Below are 21,412 nucleotides of genomic sequence, written 5' to 3'. Positions count from 1 at the left end.
TGACATTCCAGGTTCCTAGGCAATATTGCTCTTTATAGCATTGGACCTTGGTTCTATTACCAGTCACATCCACAGCTGGGTATTGTTTTTGCTTTGGCTCCATCCCTTCATTCTTTCTGGAGTTATTTCTCCACTGATCTCCAGTAGCACATTGGGCCCCTACTGACCTGGGGAGTTCCTCTTTCACTATCCTATTATTTTGACTGTAGCCATGAAATTAAAAGACACTTACTCCTTGGAAGAAAAGTTATGACCAATCTAGATAGCATATTGAAAACAGAGACATTACTTTGCCAACAATGGTCCGTCTAGTCAAGGCTATGGTTTTTCCTGTGGTCATGTATGGATGTGAGAGTTGGACTGTGAAGAAGGCTGAGTGCTAAAGAATTGATGCTTTTGAACTGTGGTGTTGGAGAAGACTCCTGAGAGTCCTTTGGACTGCAAGGAGATTCAACCAGTCCATTCTGAAGGAGATCAGCCCTGGGATTTCTTTGGAAGGAATGATGCTAAAGCTGAAACTCCAGTACTTTGGCCACCTCATGCGAAGAGTTGACTTATTGGAAAAGACTCTGATGCTGGGAGGGATTGGGGGCAGGAGGAGAAGGGGAAAACATAGGATGAGATAGCTAGATGGCATCACTGACTCGATGGACATGAGTCTGGGTGAACTCCGGGAGTTGGTGATGGACAGGGAGGCCTGGCATGCTGTGATTCATGGGGTCACAAAGAGTCGGACACAACTGAGAGACTGAACTGAACTGAACTGAAGGCTGCTATAACATATTAAAAAGTAGAGACATTACTTTGCCAACAAAGGTCTGTCTAGTCAAGGCTATGGTTTTCCAGTAGTCATGTATGGATTTGAGTGTTGGACTGTGAATCAAGCTGAGCACCAAAGAATTGACGCTTTTGAACTGTGGTGTTGGAGAAGACTCTTGAGAGTCCCATGGACTGCCAGGAGATCCAAACAGTCCATTCTAAAGGAGATCAGTCCTGGGTATTCTTTGGAAGGAATGATGCTAAAGCTGAAACTCCAGTACTTTGGCCACCTCATGCAAAGAGTTGACTCATTGGAAAATGCCAGGGTCCAGTCCCGGTGGATCCAGTGAAATTCAAAGGAGAGACGTCGTCGGTGAATACAATGGCTTTAACTAGATATTAATTAGAGATATAAAGAGTAATAGAATGAGGATAGCTCAGCAGGAAAATTTACTGCAGAAAAGAGGCTGAGTAGCTTGGTTTACGCGGGAAACCAATAAAACTTCAAGACAAGAAGTTTGCATCACTTACGTAGGCCGCAGGCATCCTTCCATTCTCCCGAAGGAGAGGAGACACTGAGGCCTCCCCGGTCAGATCTTAGAGCCCAGGCATAATTAGTAAGCATGGCGGGCTCCGCGCTCCAGATGGAAACTCAGCCAGAGTTTGAGAGAGAGAACGATATGGGGAGACCAATATTTTGAGGAACTGATCCCAATTCTTTATTTTCCAGGGTCTGTTTTTATACACTGAGATGTTATACAAAAGTCACGCAGGGACAGCAGTCCTGACTTTTATTAAAGTCAGGTGCTTCATACAAATGTATACAGAGGTCTTAGGGGTGTTACATCATCTTCTGGCCAGGGGGGCCTGCTGACAATTTATGACCCTCTCCTTGTTAACAGTGGTCGGTCAACCAGAACACTTACTTCTCCCAGGGTGATTATTTTTGAAACAGACACCACCTTCCAAAGGTACCAGATAAAGTTACATTCCTATAGGGTGAGGGTATAATGGGTTTTAATTAAGGAAAGAATTTACTTAGCCTAAGGTCCAATGTGATTAATATCAAAGGTTAATACTTATTTCTTCTATATATTCATTAATGTGTATAAGGGCAGAGGATGTGGAGACTTAGCAGTAAACATTGGCTCAACAAATGAAAAACCCTTCACCAATACAATTTCTAATCAGCCCATTATACTTATAGCTTTCTAACTTCTCTAAAGAACCTGTTTTTAGAAGGTTTAAAGCATCTCGTGCCTCTCATGGTTGGGAGGCTGTGAGCAATCACATGTGGCTGGACAAGCCTGTCAGGCAGGCTAGAGAACCTTCAGAGGAGTTTGTAGGTTGAAACACTCCTATCACGCCCAGGAATTATTATTAACTGGAGCTCTAAGTTGACTCCTTCTCAGAAAGAGGTGGTGGGGGACAGCCCCCCATAAAGTCAGAGGTGTAGGTGAGAGCACAAAGTAGTAAAGTAGGCAGGCTCTGGTTATGGGGGTAGATGCTCGAGAATTTTCCAAGGGGACTCCTGAGGCTCAATCCCGCCTTTTCGTATGTCGAGCCTCCTTCCTCATGACCTTTGCCATGGGTGGAGGTCCTCATGCCGGCCCCCGGCAGGAAAAGACTCTGATGCTGGGAGGGACTGGGGGCAGGAGGAAAAGGGGACGACAGAGGATGAGATGGCTGGATGGCATCACCGACTCAATGGACGTGAGTCTGAGTGAACTCTGGGAGTTGGTGATGGACAGGGAGGCCTGGCATGCTGTGATTCATGGGGTTGCAAAGAGTTGAACACGACTGACTGACTGAACTGAACTGAAGGCTGCTATGAGGACTGAATGAGTTAATAAGTGCAAAGCTAATCTGAGTGTTTTTCCTCCCATCTGTAGTGAATGTCAGGGCACAGTGGAGTTATAACACATAGTAGGCACCCAACAAGATTCTGATTAATTTCAAAATTCCTGTGCTCTGAACTCCAGTGATAGGCTTCAATAAATGAGTACCATACATAGTTCTTTCTCACTGATACATAAGGACGGTTACCTATCTGTTATTTCTAAGTGAATAATCTTCTTGAGGGGTATTTAAAATAGATCTCCTTGCATAATTGTCCTGTGATTTCTAAATTTTCACCATCTGGAAAGGGCATTTCTTTCATCACTCCATATTGACTCTATTATTGTTTCCCCTATAATTTTCACATTTTGAGGCAAGGGAGAAATTATCCTGATTTTAAAGACTGAGACAGAGAGATGCCAGTATTTCACTTGGGGGTGATTTTTTCCCCAAGCCTCCTCACATTAAGGAGACAGAAAGAGTATAAATTTCTAATAATTATATAGTCCTCTCTAAATGGAAAAGAACATAAGACAGTAAATGCAAAGATATTTACCAACTCTAATTTGAGGGTAAGTTTTTCTCATTTTAATCTTTCTTACTTTATGAAATGATACACAATGAAAACAAACGGAAATATTTGGTAGCTATAATTCTTCCCCAATTGCTCTACTTGTTATTACTAACCAAGAAATAGCAAATGTAAACCATAGAGAAATCATGACAAACAAAATATTTTTGGAAATTTCAGAATATCTCCACCAGTTGAAGGATATATGTTAAAAGATTAGCTGTATCCTACACATCCCATAAGAGTGCAAGTATTTTTGCAAGTATTTTAACTTGATTTTATTATAGAATAAAACATAATTTCTGGTCATTTCAAAAGGGATATTATTTCATCAGTGTAGGTCTAAGAGAAATCTTAACACAAATAAAACAGTGGTTTTTCACTTCACTGGTTTCAATTTCTTTGAGTTATTTAATTAGCAATATACCAGTCTGGTTACCTTTTGAATGCCTGAATGGAGAGAGATTGTTATTTGTGCATCCAAAATTACGTTACCTCAAATTACATGGCTTCCAGGAGACGCTTCTATGTAATTTTCCTGATAACGTGCTTCCTTTTGTGAAGGAAGTCAAAAGAAACATTGAGTACATACTATCCCCTGCCCTCATCCCTTGAAAAGAAATATTCTCGGGCTACCTGACAGTTTCTCCACAACAATTAAACAAGGGACGCTAAAAGTGGGAAGTCTATTTCAAACATATCAGAAATAAAGGAAAACTTCATTCAATGGCACATTTTTAGTTAATTATTAATGCACTTAGTGATTTTTTAAAAATGTTGCTGCATTATTTTTCTTATTATTAAAAGTCATTGTTGTAATATATAACTGGCATGGTAAAAATATTATATGATGCGAAATCAGAATGTTCTGTTCTATTCAATTTTCACCTTAATTTAGTAAATATCTTCATGTGCCCCCTATGCACTAGACACAAGTATGAGTAAGACAAACATAGACCTTCCAGTAAGTAGTTCCCTGGGTAACAGAACAATCATACGTCTTAAACACAGAAAAATTATTACAATGCAATCTGCCAATGTGTAGGATTCATTTTTATATACGGTGCTCTTGGAACCAGTGAGAAAGAAAACTTATCCCAGAAGGGAGGAAAAATAACACCTTAACTAAATCTTAAAAAAAAAAAAAATGACATATGTTATTGTGGAGAAGACTTTACCTCTCTAAATGTCAGCTCTAAAATTCAGAGAGTAATAATTATTTCAACAATTTATTGTGAAGATTGAGTAAATCAATGATGATAACCTCCAGGGGTTAACACTTTCTCTTTATAAGGCACTCTCTTGAGTGCTTAACCCTTTATATCTTCAGCTTCCCAAACTCTTCGAAGTTAGCTACAATTGTTCATTTTATACACAGCAGAACTGATTCCTAAATTATTGTTATTACATTATGGTTCATATTTTTATTATGATTAGGCTATGTGTTCTACTCATGCTTTAAGGCTACAATTGAAATAAATGGTTGACAAAACAATTTGAAAGCATAGGTGTGTATACTTTGGTCGTGAGCAACTTTACTGATCCAAAATCATATGCAGGTTCAAACTAATCAGTACAAACACTTATGTGCCTTCAGGGATTTGCTCATGCTGTTCTCTGTGTCTTGAATTCTCACCTATTCCTCACTCTACTGGACATGATGTATACCTTTCAGGACTCAGTTTAAATTTCACTTTCTCAATTCAGCTTACCCTCCCTGATAGGTTAGGAAATCTGTTAGGTTTCCTAGCTACTGGCTCCCACAGTACTGTCTGACTGCTCCCCTCAGCACTTCATTATAATTTGCTTAATAGTCTGTCTTTCTCAGTAAGCAATAAGCTACCTGAGGGTTAGTATCATTCCTATCTTGTTCATCACTGTGTCCTTAGCACCCAGACACTGCAAGCATCTAGTCAGTCACTCAAATATATTTTCATTGCTGGGGTTGGAAAATAACGCTGTCAGGGGCCAGGCAATCCATCTTACAGCTTGCTGGGGATGAAAGGAGAGCAGGCAGGCAACAGAGAGTGACGGAGATATGGTAGACTAGAGAGATCTTCCCCTATTCTATCAGCTCCAATCGCTTGCTACCATGATTTTTCTAGAAAATGATTAACTACTTAAGTATGATTAACTACTCATAAGCAATTCAATAAAATAATAAAAGAACAGTAATTAGAAGGCAGCTGTAACTGAAATATACAGGTTACTATATGATATGGCCAGATAATCATTTACTAATCTATTTTCAAAGAGTCAGGTTTTCTTTGTAGGCCATCATCATTTTTGCTTTCATTTGTATTATTTGCATTATCTGTCTTCATTTTTTTCATAATTTACCACCCCACCACCACTAAAACATCCCTCCCCAACCTGTTTCCTCTCTCTGTAGCATCTTGAAATGAAACCTGCTTATCTTTATCTTTTTTGTTATAAACATGTAAAATCACAAATTTTCAGTGGCTCAGAGGGTAAAAAGCATCTGCCTGCAATGCGGGAGACCCTTGTTTGATCCCTGGATGGAGAAGATCCCCTTGGAGAAGGAAATGACAACCCACTTCAGTATTCTTGCCTGGAAAATCCCATGGACGGATCAGCCTGGTAGGCCACAGTCCATAGGGTCACAAAGAGTCAGACACGACTGAATGACTTAACTCACTTGGCTACATTTTACAGGTTGTCAATGGAAATTGTGTTATTCAGTCTAAGTATTTTATAATTTCTATTGTGACAACCTCTTCAACCCATGCATTATTTATAAATGTGGTTTAAATCTGTTGTTATTGCCTTCATTTTGATAATATTTTGATATTTTCAGTTCAGTTCATGAAAATATCAGTTCAGTCATGTCCGACTCTTTGTGACCGATGGACTGCAGCATGCCAGGCTCCCCTGTCCATCACCAATTCCCGGAGCTTGTTCAAATTCATGTCCATAGAGTTGGTGATGCCATCCAGCCATCTCATCCTCTGTCGTCCCCTTCTCCTCCTGTCTTTGATATTTTATATCTAATTTAGTTGTGTTGTAGAAAAAAAATGTAGTCTGTGTGATTTAACTGAAAACTATATACACACATACACACATATATATATATTTCTGAAAGTACATGGTCAATTTGGATAAATGTTCTTTCCACAGGTGCCTGAAAAGGTCACACTCACTCTACTAGTTGGATACAGAAACTTTTATACATTCATTAAATCATTCTAATAAATTTAATTCAAATAATTCTTAAAAATTTTAAGTCAGGCCATGTTGTAATGTATATGTAATTTTAAGAATGTTTATTCTTCTTTTCATTACTTATTTTTCTCTTTATTTTTATTAATATATTTTCTTTTTATTTTTTTAAATTTTATTTTATTTTTTAACTTTACAATATTGTATTGGTTTTGCCATATATCGAAATGAATCCGCCACAGGTATACATGTGTTCCCCATCCTGAACCCTCCTCCTTCCTCCCTCCCCATACCATAACATATTTTCTCTGAAAGTCCACTTTTGTTACATATAAATACCACTACATTAACTTATTATGGTTAGTATTTACATAGTATTTCTTGCTTCAACCAGATTATTTTCAAGTTTGCTAAAATAATGTATTTCTCTTCTAAACATCTTATAGTTGTTTTAAGTATTTATTTTTAATCCATAATAGAGCCTCTTATGTTTTAATAGGTAAACTTGATAAAAGTTAGTTTTGTGGTTAATAATGTATTTGCATTTATTTCTTCTATCTGCCTTGTTTTTCCTGTTTCCTATGCTTTGTATTTGCTCCTCATGCTCTTGATTTTTATTTTCCCTTTTCTGTCTCTCACTGGATTAAGTTTTCTACCATCTCAGCCATCTTCGTTTCTATGACTGCTTACAAATTACATTTCTAGATTTTATGTGATTACCTTTTAATTTTTAACACAGATATTTCAATGTTTTAAAAAATATATTCCCAAGTTATCAAGTATTTCTCTTCTCTCAATACAAAAAGCCCTTAGCACCCCTGACTACCTGACCCCTGACTCCCACCTCAACCACCTTCCTTGTCAATTTTATGTAACATTTTTATCTCTATCTTTATTTTTCACACCCCAAAATGAGCTGTCTTTCTTATCTATGGTCAATAGTTAATTTTATTTATGACTTTATTTTTCTGGTTTCCTTGCATCATCATTTCTTACATCCCTCTTTCATTCCAAGTTTGTATCAATCATACTGAAGAATAACTTTTTTAAGTATTCTTATAACAAGGTGAATGACAAACCACTTTAGATTTTAAATGCTTACAATATCTTTATTCATGTTTGTATTGTTAAGGGAGAAATACAGTTCTTTATCCTACTCCTTTAAAACACTGTGTTCTTGGCTTCTAACATCTATGGATACTAATGAGATTGTTGATTTTAGAATAATCTTTTTTTTTCCCCTAGAAGCTGATTCTTTCAAGAACCTTGGCATTTCAGAATATTACAATTGTGTTCTAAATGAGGAACTTATATCTTTCCTTTCTTCTGGAAAACCCTCTACTACAACTGCCTTAAGACTGCTTTAAGACTGCTCTACACCAATTTCTAATCCAGTTCTAAATTTAAAGTTTTACTAGTATTTCTATTTCAGTCAATATTTCTAATCAAGTATTTCATATCAAATTCAGTTTTATTAATAATTTTACCTTATTTATGTGGATATTATTTTCTATTTATTTTAAAAGGCCTGAATATGATATTATTTGGTTTCATTAGGATAAAATCATCTGTAGTTTGAGTCTTTTGATTATCACTGGTTAACTAGTTTTTTAAACTGGTTGAACTAGTTTTTCTAATGTTGTTTTGAACTTTAGGTTTTAGACTTACAGTGAGAAAAAATTTTCTGTTTTTGCACTTACCCTCCTGCTTCTTACATGAAGTACACAATACTTTCCACCCCGTATCACTCCTCTCCCTCTCTACCACTGCAGAACCAAGTCTCTTATTGGAGGCCCAGAGCTCCAGTCTCCAGGTAATACTTACAGACAATACAGAAGCAAGTTACTGGGCCACTAGGCACATGCCTAAAACACTGAGACATAGCTCTCTGCAGCTTCATACCAGCCCAAGCCCTGTTCTTTTTTTTTTTTTCAAACTTTCTACCAGGGGTAGTTGAATCCAGTTCTCTACCATGCATAAAGCTTTTGGTACCTACTACCCCACAGCAGTCAAACTCCCCAGCAGCCCCTGATGGTTTGCTTATGTAGAGACTAGCAGACAGTGGTCCAAGTCCCCTATCTACTATTGAATGTTTCTATGCCGGGGCTTTCCTAGTGGCTAAGTGGTAAGAATGGATGCTTTTGAACTGTGGTGTTGAAGACTCTTGAAAGTCCCTTGGACTGCTTCCCTGGTGGCTCAGCAGTAAAGAATCCTCTGCAACATAGAAGAGCCTGGGTTCAACTGGGTGGGTTGGGAAGATCCCTTGGAGAAGAAATGTCAAGCCACTCTAGTATTCTTGCCTGGGAAATCCCATGGGCCAAGGAGCCTGGAGGGCTACAGTCAGTGGTGTCACAAAAGAGGCAGACATGACTACACGACTAACAACAGCAACAAGGTACAGTAACTGAGGTATCTGTGGTTCAGACACCAAGGTGTAACACTGGGAGGTTGCAGCCAGAAAATTCAAGTTTACTTTGACTTTGTAATAATGACCTAATATTAGGTTGGGCAAGTGAGGATTTGTGAAATAAAGGAATCTGAGGCTTTTTACTCTATATCTGCCCTTTATTATATATGAACTTGTATGAGCCTCTTGTTACTCATACATACAATGAAGATGATAACATTTATCTAGAGGGTTATTTTGAGTATGATCAATTTCTAAGTACAGTACCTAACATTGTCCAGGGCTAAAGGAGTTTGTCTAATTAACCATCAGTTTAGAAGCATTTTGATCCTTCATTTCCTTAAGCCCAAAATGGGGAAAATATTAGAACTTTACACGTCTTAATGGTTATCAATATTTTTAAATGAGATATTACAAAAAAGCATTGAGGCGCTATGCAAGTATAGGTATTATGACTCTACATTGCCACCCCATCTGATCCTGTTTTTCGTACTAAGGTCTACTCACCTCCGGAACCAAAAAAGGAATATTAATGGAGATGGATTATTAGTCTAAAGATGCTAATGTAAATGCATACGCCTTATCAAGTCACTAAGGAATTTCAGGACATGTAGTATGTGTAAGCAGCCTACAACAATGCTTAATTCTAATCAATGCTCAATCAGTGTTTGTTTGATTAATTAAATCCTTACCTACTGGGAGTGTAATAATACACTTGGTGTTCATATAAGCCACTTTTCTTGGGATAGTGCAGGTTTGCTCTGCTGAACTGCACTAATTGTTAACAGTATTCTCATTCATTCCTCCAGTCTTTTGCATGATTAACTTATAAAGCAACTGACATAAGACATCAGTTCAGTTTAGTTCAGTCACTCAGTCATGTCCGACTCCTTGCGACACCATGAATTGCAGCACTCCAGGCCTCCCTGTTCATCACCAACTCCCGGAATTCACTCAAACTCACGTCCATTGAGTCGGTGATGCCATCCAGCCATCTCATCCTCTGCCGTCCCCTTCTCCTCCTGCCCACAATCCCTCACAGCATCAGAAGTCTTTTCCGATGAGTCAACTCTTTTCATGAGGTGGCCAAAGTACTGGAGTTTCAGCTTTAGCATCATTCCCTCCAAAGAACACCCAGGGCTGATCTCCTTCAGAATGGACTGGTCGGATCTCCTTGCAGTCCAAGGGACTCTCAGGAGTCTTCTCCAACACCACAGTTCAAAGGCATCAATTCTTTGTCGCTCAGCTTTCTTCACAGTCCAACTCTCACATCCATACATGACCACTGGAAAAACCATAGCCTTGACTAGACGAACCTTTTTTGGCAAAGTAACGTCTCTGCTTTTCAATATGCTATCTAGGTTGATCATAACTTTCCTTCCAAGGAGTGTGTCTTTTAATTTCATGGCTGCAATCACCATATGCAGTGATTTTGGAGCCCCAAAAAATAAAGTCTGACACTGTTTCCACTGTTTCCCCATATATTTGCCATGAAGTGATGGGACCAGATGCCATGATCTTAGTTTTCTGAATGTTGAGCTTTAAGGCAACTTTTCACTCTCCACTTTCACTTTCATCAAGAGGCTCTTTAGTTCTTCTTCACTTTCTGTCAAAAGGGTGGTGTCATTTGCATATCTGAGGTTACTGATATTTCTCCAGGCAATCTTGATTACAGCTTGTGCTTCTTCTAGCCCAGCGTTTCTCATGATGTACTCTGCATAGAAGTTAAATAAGCAGGGTGATAAAATACAGCCTTGACATACTCCTTTTCCTATTTGGAACCAGTCTGTTGTTCCATGTCCAGTTCTAACTGTTGCTTCCTGACCTGCATACAGGTTTCTCAAGAGGCAGATCAGGTGGTCTGATATTCCCATCTCTTTCAGACTTTTCCACAGTCTATTGTGATCCACAGAGTCAAAGGCTTTGGCACAGTCAATAAAGCAGAAATAGATGCTTTTCTGGAACTCTCTTGCTTTTTCCATGATCCAGCGGATGTTGGCAATTTGATCTCTGGTTCCTCTGCCTTTTCGAAAACCAGCTTGAACATGTGGAAGTCCACAGTTCACGTATTGCTGAAGCCTGGCTTGGAGAATTTTGAGCATTCCTTTACTAGCGTGTGAGATGAGTGCAGTTATGTGGTAGTTTCAGCATTCTTTGGCATTGCCTTTCTTTGGGATTGAAATGAAAACTGACCTTTTCCAGTCCTGTGGCCACTGCTGAGTTTTCCAAATTTGCTGGCATATTGAGTGTAGCACTTTCACAGCATCATCTTTCAGGATTTGAAATAGCTCAACTGGAATTCCATCACCTCCACTAGCTTTGTTCGTAGTGATGTTTTCCAAGGCCCACTTGACTTCACATTCCAGGATATCTGGCCCTTTGGTTTAATGATTATACCATCGTGATTATCTTGGTCATGAAGATCTTTTTTGTACAGTTTTTCTGTGTATTCTTACCACCTCTTCTTAATATCTTCTGCTTCTGTTGGGTCCATACCATTTCTGTCCTTTATTGAGCCCATCTTTGCATGAAATGTTCCCTTGGTATCTCTAATTCTTGAAGAGATCTCTAGTCTTTCCCATTCTGTGGTATTCCTCTATTTCTTTGCATTGATCACTAAGGAAGGCTTTCTTATCTCTTCTTGCTATTCTTTGGATCTCTGCATTCAGATGCTTATATCTTTCCTTTTCTACTATGCTTTTTGCTTCTCTTCTTTTCAAAGCTATTGTAAGGCCTACTCAGACAGCCATTTTTCTTTTTTGCATTTCTTTTCCATGGGGATGGTCTTGATCCCTTTCTCCTGTATAATGTCATGAACCTCCATCCATAATTCATCAGGCACTCTATCTATCAGAACTATTCCCTTAAATCTATTTCTCACTTCCAGTGTATAATCATAAGGGGTTTGATTTAGGTCATACCTGAATGGTCTAGTAGTTTTCCTTACTTTTTTCAATTTAAATCTGAATTTGGCAATAAGGAACTCATGATCTGAGCCACAGTCAGCTACCGGTCTTGTTTTTGCTGACTGCATAGAGCTTCTCCATCTTTGGCTGCAAAGAATATAATCAATCTGATTTCGGTGTTGACCATCTGGTGATGTCCATGTGTAGAGTCTTCTCTTGTGTTGTTGGAAGAGGGTTTTTGCTATGACCAGTGTGTTCTCTTGGCAAAACTCTATTAGTCTTTGCCCTGCTTCAGTCGGTATTCCAAGGCCAAATTTGCCTTTTACTCCAGGTGTTTCTTGACTTCCTACTTTTGCATTCCAGTCCCCTATAATGAAAAGGACATCTTTTTTGGGTGTTAATTCTAAAAGGTCTTGTAGGTCTTCATAGAACCATTCAGCTTCCGCTTCTTCAGTGTTACTGTTTGGGGCACAGACTTGGATTACTGTGATAGTGAATGGTTTGCCTTGGAAACGAACAGAGATCATTCTGTCATTTTTTGAGACTGCATCCAAGTACTGCATTTCAGACTCTTTTGTTGACCATGATGGCTACTCCATTTCTTCTAAGGGATTCCTGCCCACAGTAGTAGATATAATGGTTATCTGAGTTAAATTTACCCATTCCAGTCCATTTTAGTTCACTGATTCCTAGAATATCAACGTTCACTCTTGCCTCCTGTTTGACCACTTCCAATTTGCCTTGACTCATGGACCTGACATTCCAGGTTCCTATGCAATATTGCTCTTTGCAGCATAGAGTATACCTAATCTCACATTTCAGTTTATGCACTTTTTTGCAGTAATTGATTTTAATATGAGGACTACACCTAATTTTTTCTTCTTCTATACTTATCTATTTGATAGATGGGAAGATGCATCACAAAAATATATTATTTGAAAAAAGACATAACATTCTATTATTTTTTAGTGTACATGTGTCTCTATATCCTCCGCCAATATAACTGTGGACATCAAAAGTTTAAAGCTTCTAGCAACTCCATGTTCAAGTTGAAGATACCATAGGATTATTTGTCTTATTAAAATAATCACTAACTCAAGTAATCATGTTCCTTCTTCACTCACAATTCTTTAAATTATTGACTGCAGCATTTAACAAAACATGTTGATGTCATTCAAATAATTTTACTAGTTTACTTAATGCAGCCTCATAATACCTGATTGTTTGAACTATATCAGTGTATTTTTTATTATGTTATAAGCACTGGTCAATTTGATTTGAAGTATGTCTATTCAATAAATTATGGAAATAAGTAAAAATAGCAAATGATAGTATATAAATAGCATATGATGATGGGACAAAAATAGGCTATTTCAAATGAGAGCTGATATAAAAGACCTGAAAAATACAGTTAAAGAAAAATCTAAAGAATAATTCAGTTCTGTTCTTAACTAAAAGTATAAAAAGGAAATTCAAAGTACAGTGCAAGGAGTATATGCCATGCAAAACAGTATGTTTAATGGGTATTAATATAATCCCATAGAACATTTACTGTGAAAAACAAGTACTGTTTTCTGATACCAGTTTCATAATCTAATGTATTCCTAAAAATTCATAATTGAGGCAGCAACCTTAAGTACTAATCCTCTGAGCCTCATTCATTTTAAGATTTAGAGTCAAACTTTCAGTTCAGTTCAGTTCAGTCACTCAGTCGTGTCCGTCTCTTTGCAACCCCATGAATCGCAGCGCACCAGGCCTCCCTGTCCATCACCAACTCCCGGAGTTCACTCAGACTCATGTCCATCGAGTCAGTGATGCCATCCAGCCTTTAGAACCTTGGAATTTTAATTTTTCTAAATTGTTCCTAAAACTCTTTAATATCAGTGGAAAGGAAGTGATTTGACATGCAGTTAATTCTCTATTTATAGTTATTTTTCAAACTTTGGGAAATTAGTAGAAAGATGCATTCTTCATTATCCTTTTGCAGCAATTCATTAGTTAAATTTGAGAGGCAATGAGAGTGTAGTTGGTTATTTAAATGTGATAAATATATGATTTCTTAATAAGTCAACTAAATGATCAAAGACATGTCAACATAAAAATTTCAAGTATTAAATCTATATAGAGAAATTTTAAGACACTGATGAAATTGATAAGAAAATCCACAGCAAGCTATTATTTCCAAATTATTTATTTGAAGCACTATTGTTATACTTAACTGAACTAAGAAAAAACTGCCCCCTAGAGAGATCTAGAATCAGTCTGTAGTCTGTCTGTCTCACATGTGCAAAAGTGTATGAGGCAAAGTCACTGCAGATGTGGGGACAGCACAGGATTGACAATACAGGACAAAACAAAAGTAGTTAAAGTAGCTGGTCTCCTGATCCTCCTCATGCTATCCTCTATGTGATTTATTCCTTTTCTACTACATACTACATACATTTCTATTACATGTTCTAAATCATATGCCCATGTTTAAATGGAAAGGTATAATCTAAGTATGGATTTAAATAATAAAGGTAGACTATGGAGTTGATATTTCAAAAATCACATATATATTACAGAAATATATACACATATAAATTATAGGAAAAACATTTTTGAAAAATACCATACTATTTTACTCTGCTCTCCTAACCTTTGCTTAATTTGGTTGAAAAATAGATTTATAATTCTTTAAAAGTCAAAAATCAATCATTATTTTATCAAACAAACATCAAATTATTTATATATCATGTTCAGCTTTTACTTAAGTACTCCTATCAATAGTTTAGTAGTTTGGAAGAGTAATGGTATTTGCATATATTATTTATAACATTATTTAATATTTTTATTTTAGAATTATTTTTAAAGTTGTACTCTTTCTTTACAGCGGCAGTCAATTAATTCATTGCATTATGCTTATTATTTTCATTGAGTTGATTTAGTGTTAGTTTCAGGTTATGTGTGTATGTACCCGCTCAGTCATGTCCAGCTCTTTTGGAACCCACTGACTGTAGCCCTCCAGGCTCCTCTGTCCATGGGATTTCCCAGACAAGAATTCTGGACGGGGTTGCCATTTCCTACTCCAGGGGATCTTCCTGACCCAGGGATCAAACGAGCATCTCTTCCGTCTCCTGCACTGGCAGGCAGATTCTTTACCACTGCGTCATCTAGGAAGCCCTAGTTTCAGGATACACCATAGTGATTCAGTATTTTTGCAGATTATACTCCCTTTAGGTTATTATAAGATAATAATTCCCTGTGCTATCTAGTATATCCTGGTTGCTTCTCTATTTTATACACAGCAGTTTGTATCTGCTAATCCCATATCCCCAGTGTGTTACTCCCATTCCCTCTCCCTTTTGGTAAGCACAAGTCTGTTTCCTATATCTGTGAATCCAGTACTGCTTACCTTCACAACAACTTTGACTGTTGGGTAAATTTAAGTAAACAACCCTTTGACAGAACTCTCTAAAATAAATTGCCTTAAGTAGTCAACTTAAAAAAAAATGAAAGCCTTCCTATGTAGTTCCACTGGGATATTTTTATTTATAATTTGATAGATATATTTGAAGCCACAGTAATAAGAAGCATAAATGGAATGTAATAAGGAGATACATTGCTATCTAAATTCCATGAGTCTCTTAAAATGCATCTAATGCCATCCTAATCTATGCTATGTCTGAAATAAATAGACGTTGCTTTGGAAAGCAGTGGTACAACCTCATTAAAACAGAGTTCTCAGAGGAATGATGTTTCCCTTTCTCCCCACTGTCCCCACCCCCTTCACTGTTTCCTTTCTCTCTTTTCCCCTTCTCCCCTCTCCTTCCTCCCTCCCTCCCTCTCTAGTCCAAACCACAGACAAATAACATTATTTTAACTGATTTTGCTTTGAAATGCAGTGTTAGTTTATATAGATACTGTGTGACCTTTTACTTACTACATCCTTGCAAGCCTGCCCCGTTTTAATGAAGAGACAATGAGTCCCCAAAGAAAAATGTGGAAGAATTCAAGTGAATCTTCTCCATCAACTAGGGATTGTCTCAGGTTGTAAAGATCATACCTTGCACTGGTCAGGTAAACCAATGCAATTTTGAATTTGGTAGGAGAAGAAATTAAATACAAGAATTTATTGCAACAACTCACAACCTCAAATTGTTTCTATTTTCTCACTCCCAGGAGCCCTTCCTTAGAATTAACCTGTCAGAAAGCAGGAAGGGAATAAAAACCTGATTTATTACTAAAAGCAAAGTAAGATTTAAGCTTGAGGGATATTATGAGAAGGGTCCTAAAAAGAAAGAATACGTTGTGTTTGAGTTGACAACATCAGACAGAGAAGTCATTAATTAAAAATCTAGTGCTGACAGGTTATTTAATTTGGTCTTCTAGCCAAACAGACCCCAAGGATTACAAAATTCTACTGTAACCTCCATATAAGCTGATCATTTAAATGATACACAGGAATGGATCTGGTAGTTGACTCCAAAAAGGAGGCCCCAGAGAGAATAAGATGTCCCAGAGCTTCAAAGTCATTAAAAAGGATTCATTAAAAAAGAAAGACATGGCCCAAACTTATAAGAAAATAGGGACAAAATGTTTTCATATTATTTCATTATAAATTTGCATCCAAAAAACACATCTGCTTTCAATCCACAGGTTCACAAAATCTAATGTGAAAAAATATTATTCAGTTTGAGGGTTTTTGATAATTCTATAACCTCTATTACTCAAAAAATATTATAGAAGAATGCCGATGTATTCTTTCAAGCTGTGAAGATTAAAGATGGTTTCAGGAAAAAGAACTAGTTAAGATAGTTTGTTTTTTATTTTCCCATAATGGGACCCCCTAGCCACACTCTAACGTAAAGTTAATGAATAAATTCTATTTTCAGATACTCCAATTTATATAACTTTCAGTGAAAGTATTTTAATAACCTTCTGGGATTACAATTAATTTGACATATGGTTTTAGAAATTTCATTTTTGAAGCCAAGTCGTTGAATAAAAACATCGTTTATGACACAAAATACTTAAACTGTAGCTGTATATCACACTAAAAATGTTGGATATCAACAAAGCTTCAGGATTAAAGTTATTTTAAGATTTTCGTGCTACAGGGATAGAAAAAACAATTGTACATCTTACATACCTCAGTAGCATATTGCTGCAATCCACCAATATTAATTGGTCCCTCTTCAGTGGCATACAAATTACATCCACCTACACAAAGATCAGAGGTGGGGCATACCATTCCACAGGTCAGACCAAGTGGGTTGTCAGAAAATATCATCTTAGCAGCTCCATAATAGTTCTGCAAAATAAAATGTTCTTATGTAACAATGTACCTCTTAACATTCAAATTATGATGGCTTTTTTCTATTAGATCAGTGTATAAGATGCAGAGGTTATAATAGTCTTTAGCATCAGAATCCATCAAGTTAGCATAGTAAAATATACACGTCCAATACATATATATTAATAATGAATAATGAGATTTGGTAAATTGAAATTTAAAATAAACCATCTAATTCTATCCTGCTACAAATATTTCTTTTCAGTTTTAACAAAAGTTAGTTAAGTAGATTGCTTGAACAGGCTTAAAACCTAAACCTTAAAACTAAAGAAAAAAAAATTATGCTCAGGTAATTCAGGATATACTCCATGATGTAACAATATTAAGGGTGGCCAGGGCTCTCTTCCCATTCAATTCATCTGGTTTGTCCATGGATACTATGTATTTTAACACTCTAGTGTTGAGTATCATCCTTCAGTAACAACCTATTAACCAAATATGCAGATGAAACTCATTATACAAGACTAGACTGTTAAGTTCATTCCTCATCACTCCCTTCCACACATTTGACTATTATAGACTAGTTTAGAATCTTTTGCGTTTCATTAAGAATTTTTGGAATCCTACTTGTTCATAAATTATACAAATACATCATTTTTTACTGAATAATGAAAATACGTTGAACATTTCAGAAATATGTTTTCCTTTCATGAAAATTTAAAATTGAATCTGACTAGTATTCTTCAAAGCTGTTAAGTATTTTGTCAAAAATAAGGATTATTTTGAGAAACTGTAACAGTCAAAAGATCCCCAAGGAGATGTGACATCTAAATGCAATCTGTTATTTTAGAGAGGATCCTGGATCAGAAAAAGGACATGAAGTAAAAACGAAGGAAATCTGAAGAAAATATAAACTTTAGTTAATAATAATAACATACTGGGCTTCCCTCATAGCTCAGTCGGTCAAGAATCTGCCTGCAATGCAGGAGACCTGGGTTCGACTCCTGGGTTGGGAAGATCCCCTAGAGAAGGAAATGTCAACCCACTCCAATATTCTTGCCTGAAAAATGCTATGGACAGCGGAGCTTGGCAGGCTACAGACCATGGGATCACAAGAGTAGGACACGACTTAGCGACTAAACCACCACCAACAACACATTAATAAAGTTTCATTAGTTGTAACAAATATGCTATACAATGTTATATGTTAATAGGTGAAACTGGAATAAAATTCTTTGTCCATTTTCCCATATAAAAATACTCTAAAATACATTTTAAAAGAAGATAATGAAGAATGTACTTAACAATATGAAACAGATGCATTTATTTTTTTCAGCTTTTACTTAAAGTACATTTGAAAGTCTTTGAAAACATACATTATTTCCACGACTAATTTCAATCATAAATACAAATTCCTAGATAAAATATTGAGGATAATAAAGAACAGCATTAATCTTTACTATTTATTGACTCTGTACTACATTTCTGACACTTTACCAGGTCTTTATCTAAGTTTTTAACATCAATCATCTTATTTAATATATCTAGCACTCAAGAAAAAATTTCTAGGCATGAGAAAAAAATAGAATTAAATCTTTGATAACTAGATAAAAAGTAAATTAATGAAGCAGACCCACAGGTGATACAGAAAATAATGCTAGCAGATAAAACCTTTAATTTAATTTTAATAAAAATTCAGGCAAAAAGATACACAAAATACATGAAACAATAAAAATACAATCATAATATTATAATTATTTAAAAAATAATCAAACTTATATTGAATAACTGAATGAAACATTTAAAAATAGATCTAAATGCATGGTTTTAACAGCATCCATGGTGGATTAACAATATTTCTCTTATTCAGTGTCTACTTAGCAACCAACAGTCACATCTAACATATGTAAATGACTCTTCAATACACATTTTCTGAATAGCTAGTAGAAATGTGTTATGAGATTCAAGTTATAAATAAGGAAAGTGAAATATAAAGGGTAAATAATTTGCCAAGGGATCATATAGTATATACGTGGCAGAGTCAGAATCCAAAGCCATATTGTGGCTGTATACTCTTAAGTACTAAGGTATAATTTCATATGAAAGTCTACTGTTCATTACTCAATAGATTATAAAATTTAGTTATGATATTATTATTCAGTTATAGCACATACCACACTGTAAAAGAAACACAAAGCTCTTTTCATTATAATTAGGAAGGTAGACAGAAAGCCCATTAGATTATTCTTTATACTTCATCAGATGATTTTTGTTTATATAGTTTCTTTAGTTTTGATCTTTCATCAGTCCATTTTAAAACTATGAGGCATGTCTTTTACTCTTAATTCAAAAGATTAAGATCGGCTTCTTTCTCTAAATTTGGTCACATTTACCAATATCTTTGTGATGGTATGTTAGTATCACTAATAAGGACCAATAATAAAGCACTTAACTGACAAAGTCTAATTTTCAAAAATTAACATTGGACTCTCTTAAACATATAGAAAGAGCATATACAAAAAATAAGCCAAAGATATTATATCATATATTAATAAATAAAAATTCATTAAATAGCAAAGTTGATTAAAAAAGCATTTGAAGATGATTTGGTTTAAATGATGAATTCTATAAAATATTCAAATATGTACATCAATTCTTAATAAATACCTCCAAAGTACACATATCTAATTTAACCCAGAAATGCAAGATTGGTTTATTATGCCAAATACACTGTATCAATAGAATAAAGAATAGAAATCACACAATCATCTCAAAAGATGCAGCAAAGCATTTGACAAACTCCAACAAAACTTATGGTAAAAACTTACAACAAACCACAAACACAAATCAACTTATTCTCTGATAAAGGACCTCTATGTAAATCCAACAGCTAACATCTTATTTTATGCTGAAAACTGAATGCTTCCTCCCAAAGATCACGAACAAAGGATGTGTTTCTAATTAGCACAGTACAGAAAATCTACCAGATAATTTGACAAGGAAGAGAAGTAAGTGCTATTCAGATTGCAAAGGAAGAAGTAAAATTATTTCCAATTATGATGAATGCAAAATGCAAAATGCCAGGCTGGATGAAGCATAAGTTGGGATCAAGATTGCTGGAAGAAATATCAATAACCTCAGATATACAGATGACATCACCCTTATGGCCTCTTGATGAAAGTGAAAGAGGACAGTGAAAAAGCTGCCTTAAAACTCAACATTCAAAAAACAAAGATTATGGCACCTAGTCCCATCACTTCATGGCAATTAGATGGGGAAACAATGGAAACAATGACAGACTTTATTTTCTTGGGATCTAAAATCACTGCAGATGGTGACTGCAGCCATGAAATTAAAACACACTTGCTCCTTGGAAGAAAAGCTATGACTGACCTAGACAATGTATTAAGAAGCAGAGCCATTACTTTGCCAACAAAGGTCTGTCTAGCCAAAGCTATGGTTTTCCCAGTAGCCATATATGGATGTGAGGTTGGACCATAAAGAAGGTTGAACACTGAAGAATTGATGATTTTGAACTGTGATGTTGGAGAAGACTCCTGAGAGTCCCTTGGACTGCAAGGAGATCAAACCAGTCAATCCTAACAGAAATCAATCCTAAATATTCATTAGAAGGATTGATGCTGAAGCTGAAGCTTCAATATTTTCACCACCTAATGCAATGCAAAGAACCGACTCATTGGAAAAGACCCTGATGCTGGGAAAGATTGAAGGCAGGAGGACAAGAGGACGACAGAGGATGAGATGGTTGGGTGGCATCATTGACTCAATGGACACGAGTTTGAACAGGCTCTGGGAGATGGTGAAGGACAGCAAAGCCTGGCATGCCGTAGTCCATACAGTCACAAAGAGTCAGACATGACTGAGCGAATCAACAACAACAAATGATAAAATAATCTTTCACATAGAAAATCACAATAAATTTAATTTAAAATTATTAGCACTGTTATCTTTAATTTTATGAATCAATTGGTGCCTTGGGATGCTTAGATTGAACATTACTTTGAGGTGTGGATATGAAGGTGTTTCTATATGAAATTAGTTTGAATTGGTGGATTCAGATAAGTAGATTGCTCTCCCCAATGTGGGTAGGTAACATACAATCCATTGAGGACCTAAATAGCATAAAAATGGTGCAGAAAGGATAAACTTGTCTCTTGTGGTTGAGCTGGGACATTAATGATATATACACTGATTTTATATATATATCTATTTATCTATATGTGATATATTCTGCTTGTCTGGAGAATACTAACAAGCTTCCTTGGTGCCCCAGATGGTAAAAGGCTGCCTAGAGTAGGGAGACCTGGGTTTGATCTCTGGGTCAGGAAGATCCCCTGGAGAAAGGAACAGCAACCCAGTCCAGTATTCTTGCCTGGAGAATTCCATGAACAGAGGAGTTCGGCGGGCTACAGTCCATGGGGTTGCAAAGAGTTGGACACAACTCAGCAACTAAC

At 36.3% G+C, this 21,412-nt stretch overlaps 1 protein-coding gene across 2 annotated transcripts in view; it reads right to left on the bottom strand.

Annotated features, from left to right (window-relative positions):
* The window catches only part of DPYD (dihydropyrimidine dehydrogenase), a 922,996-nt gene that overhangs the window by 670,379 nt on the left and 231,205 nt on the right, over positions 1-21,412 (bottom strand). For both annotated transcript variants that reach the window (XM_070779940.1, XM_070779937.1), the window contains exon 5: positions 16,794-16,955. In XM_070779940.1, the coding sequence (XP_070636041.1) occupies positions 16,794-16,955 (162 nt within the window). The remainder of the gene's footprint in view (positions 1-16,793; positions 16,956-21,412) is intronic.

The sequence above is a fragment of the Bos indicus genome, chromosome 3, assembly GCF_029378745.1.
Source record: "Bos indicus isolate NIAB-ARS_2022 breed Sahiwal x Tharparkar chromosome 3, NIAB-ARS_B.indTharparkar_mat_pri_1.0, whole genome shotgun sequence".
In the NCBI taxonomy this organism is placed as follows: Eukaryota; Metazoa; Chordata; class Mammalia; order Artiodactyla; family Bovidae; genus Bos; species Bos indicus.
Note: the sequence above shows the minus strand (reverse complement) of the source record. Positions and strands in the feature narration are given on the sequence as shown.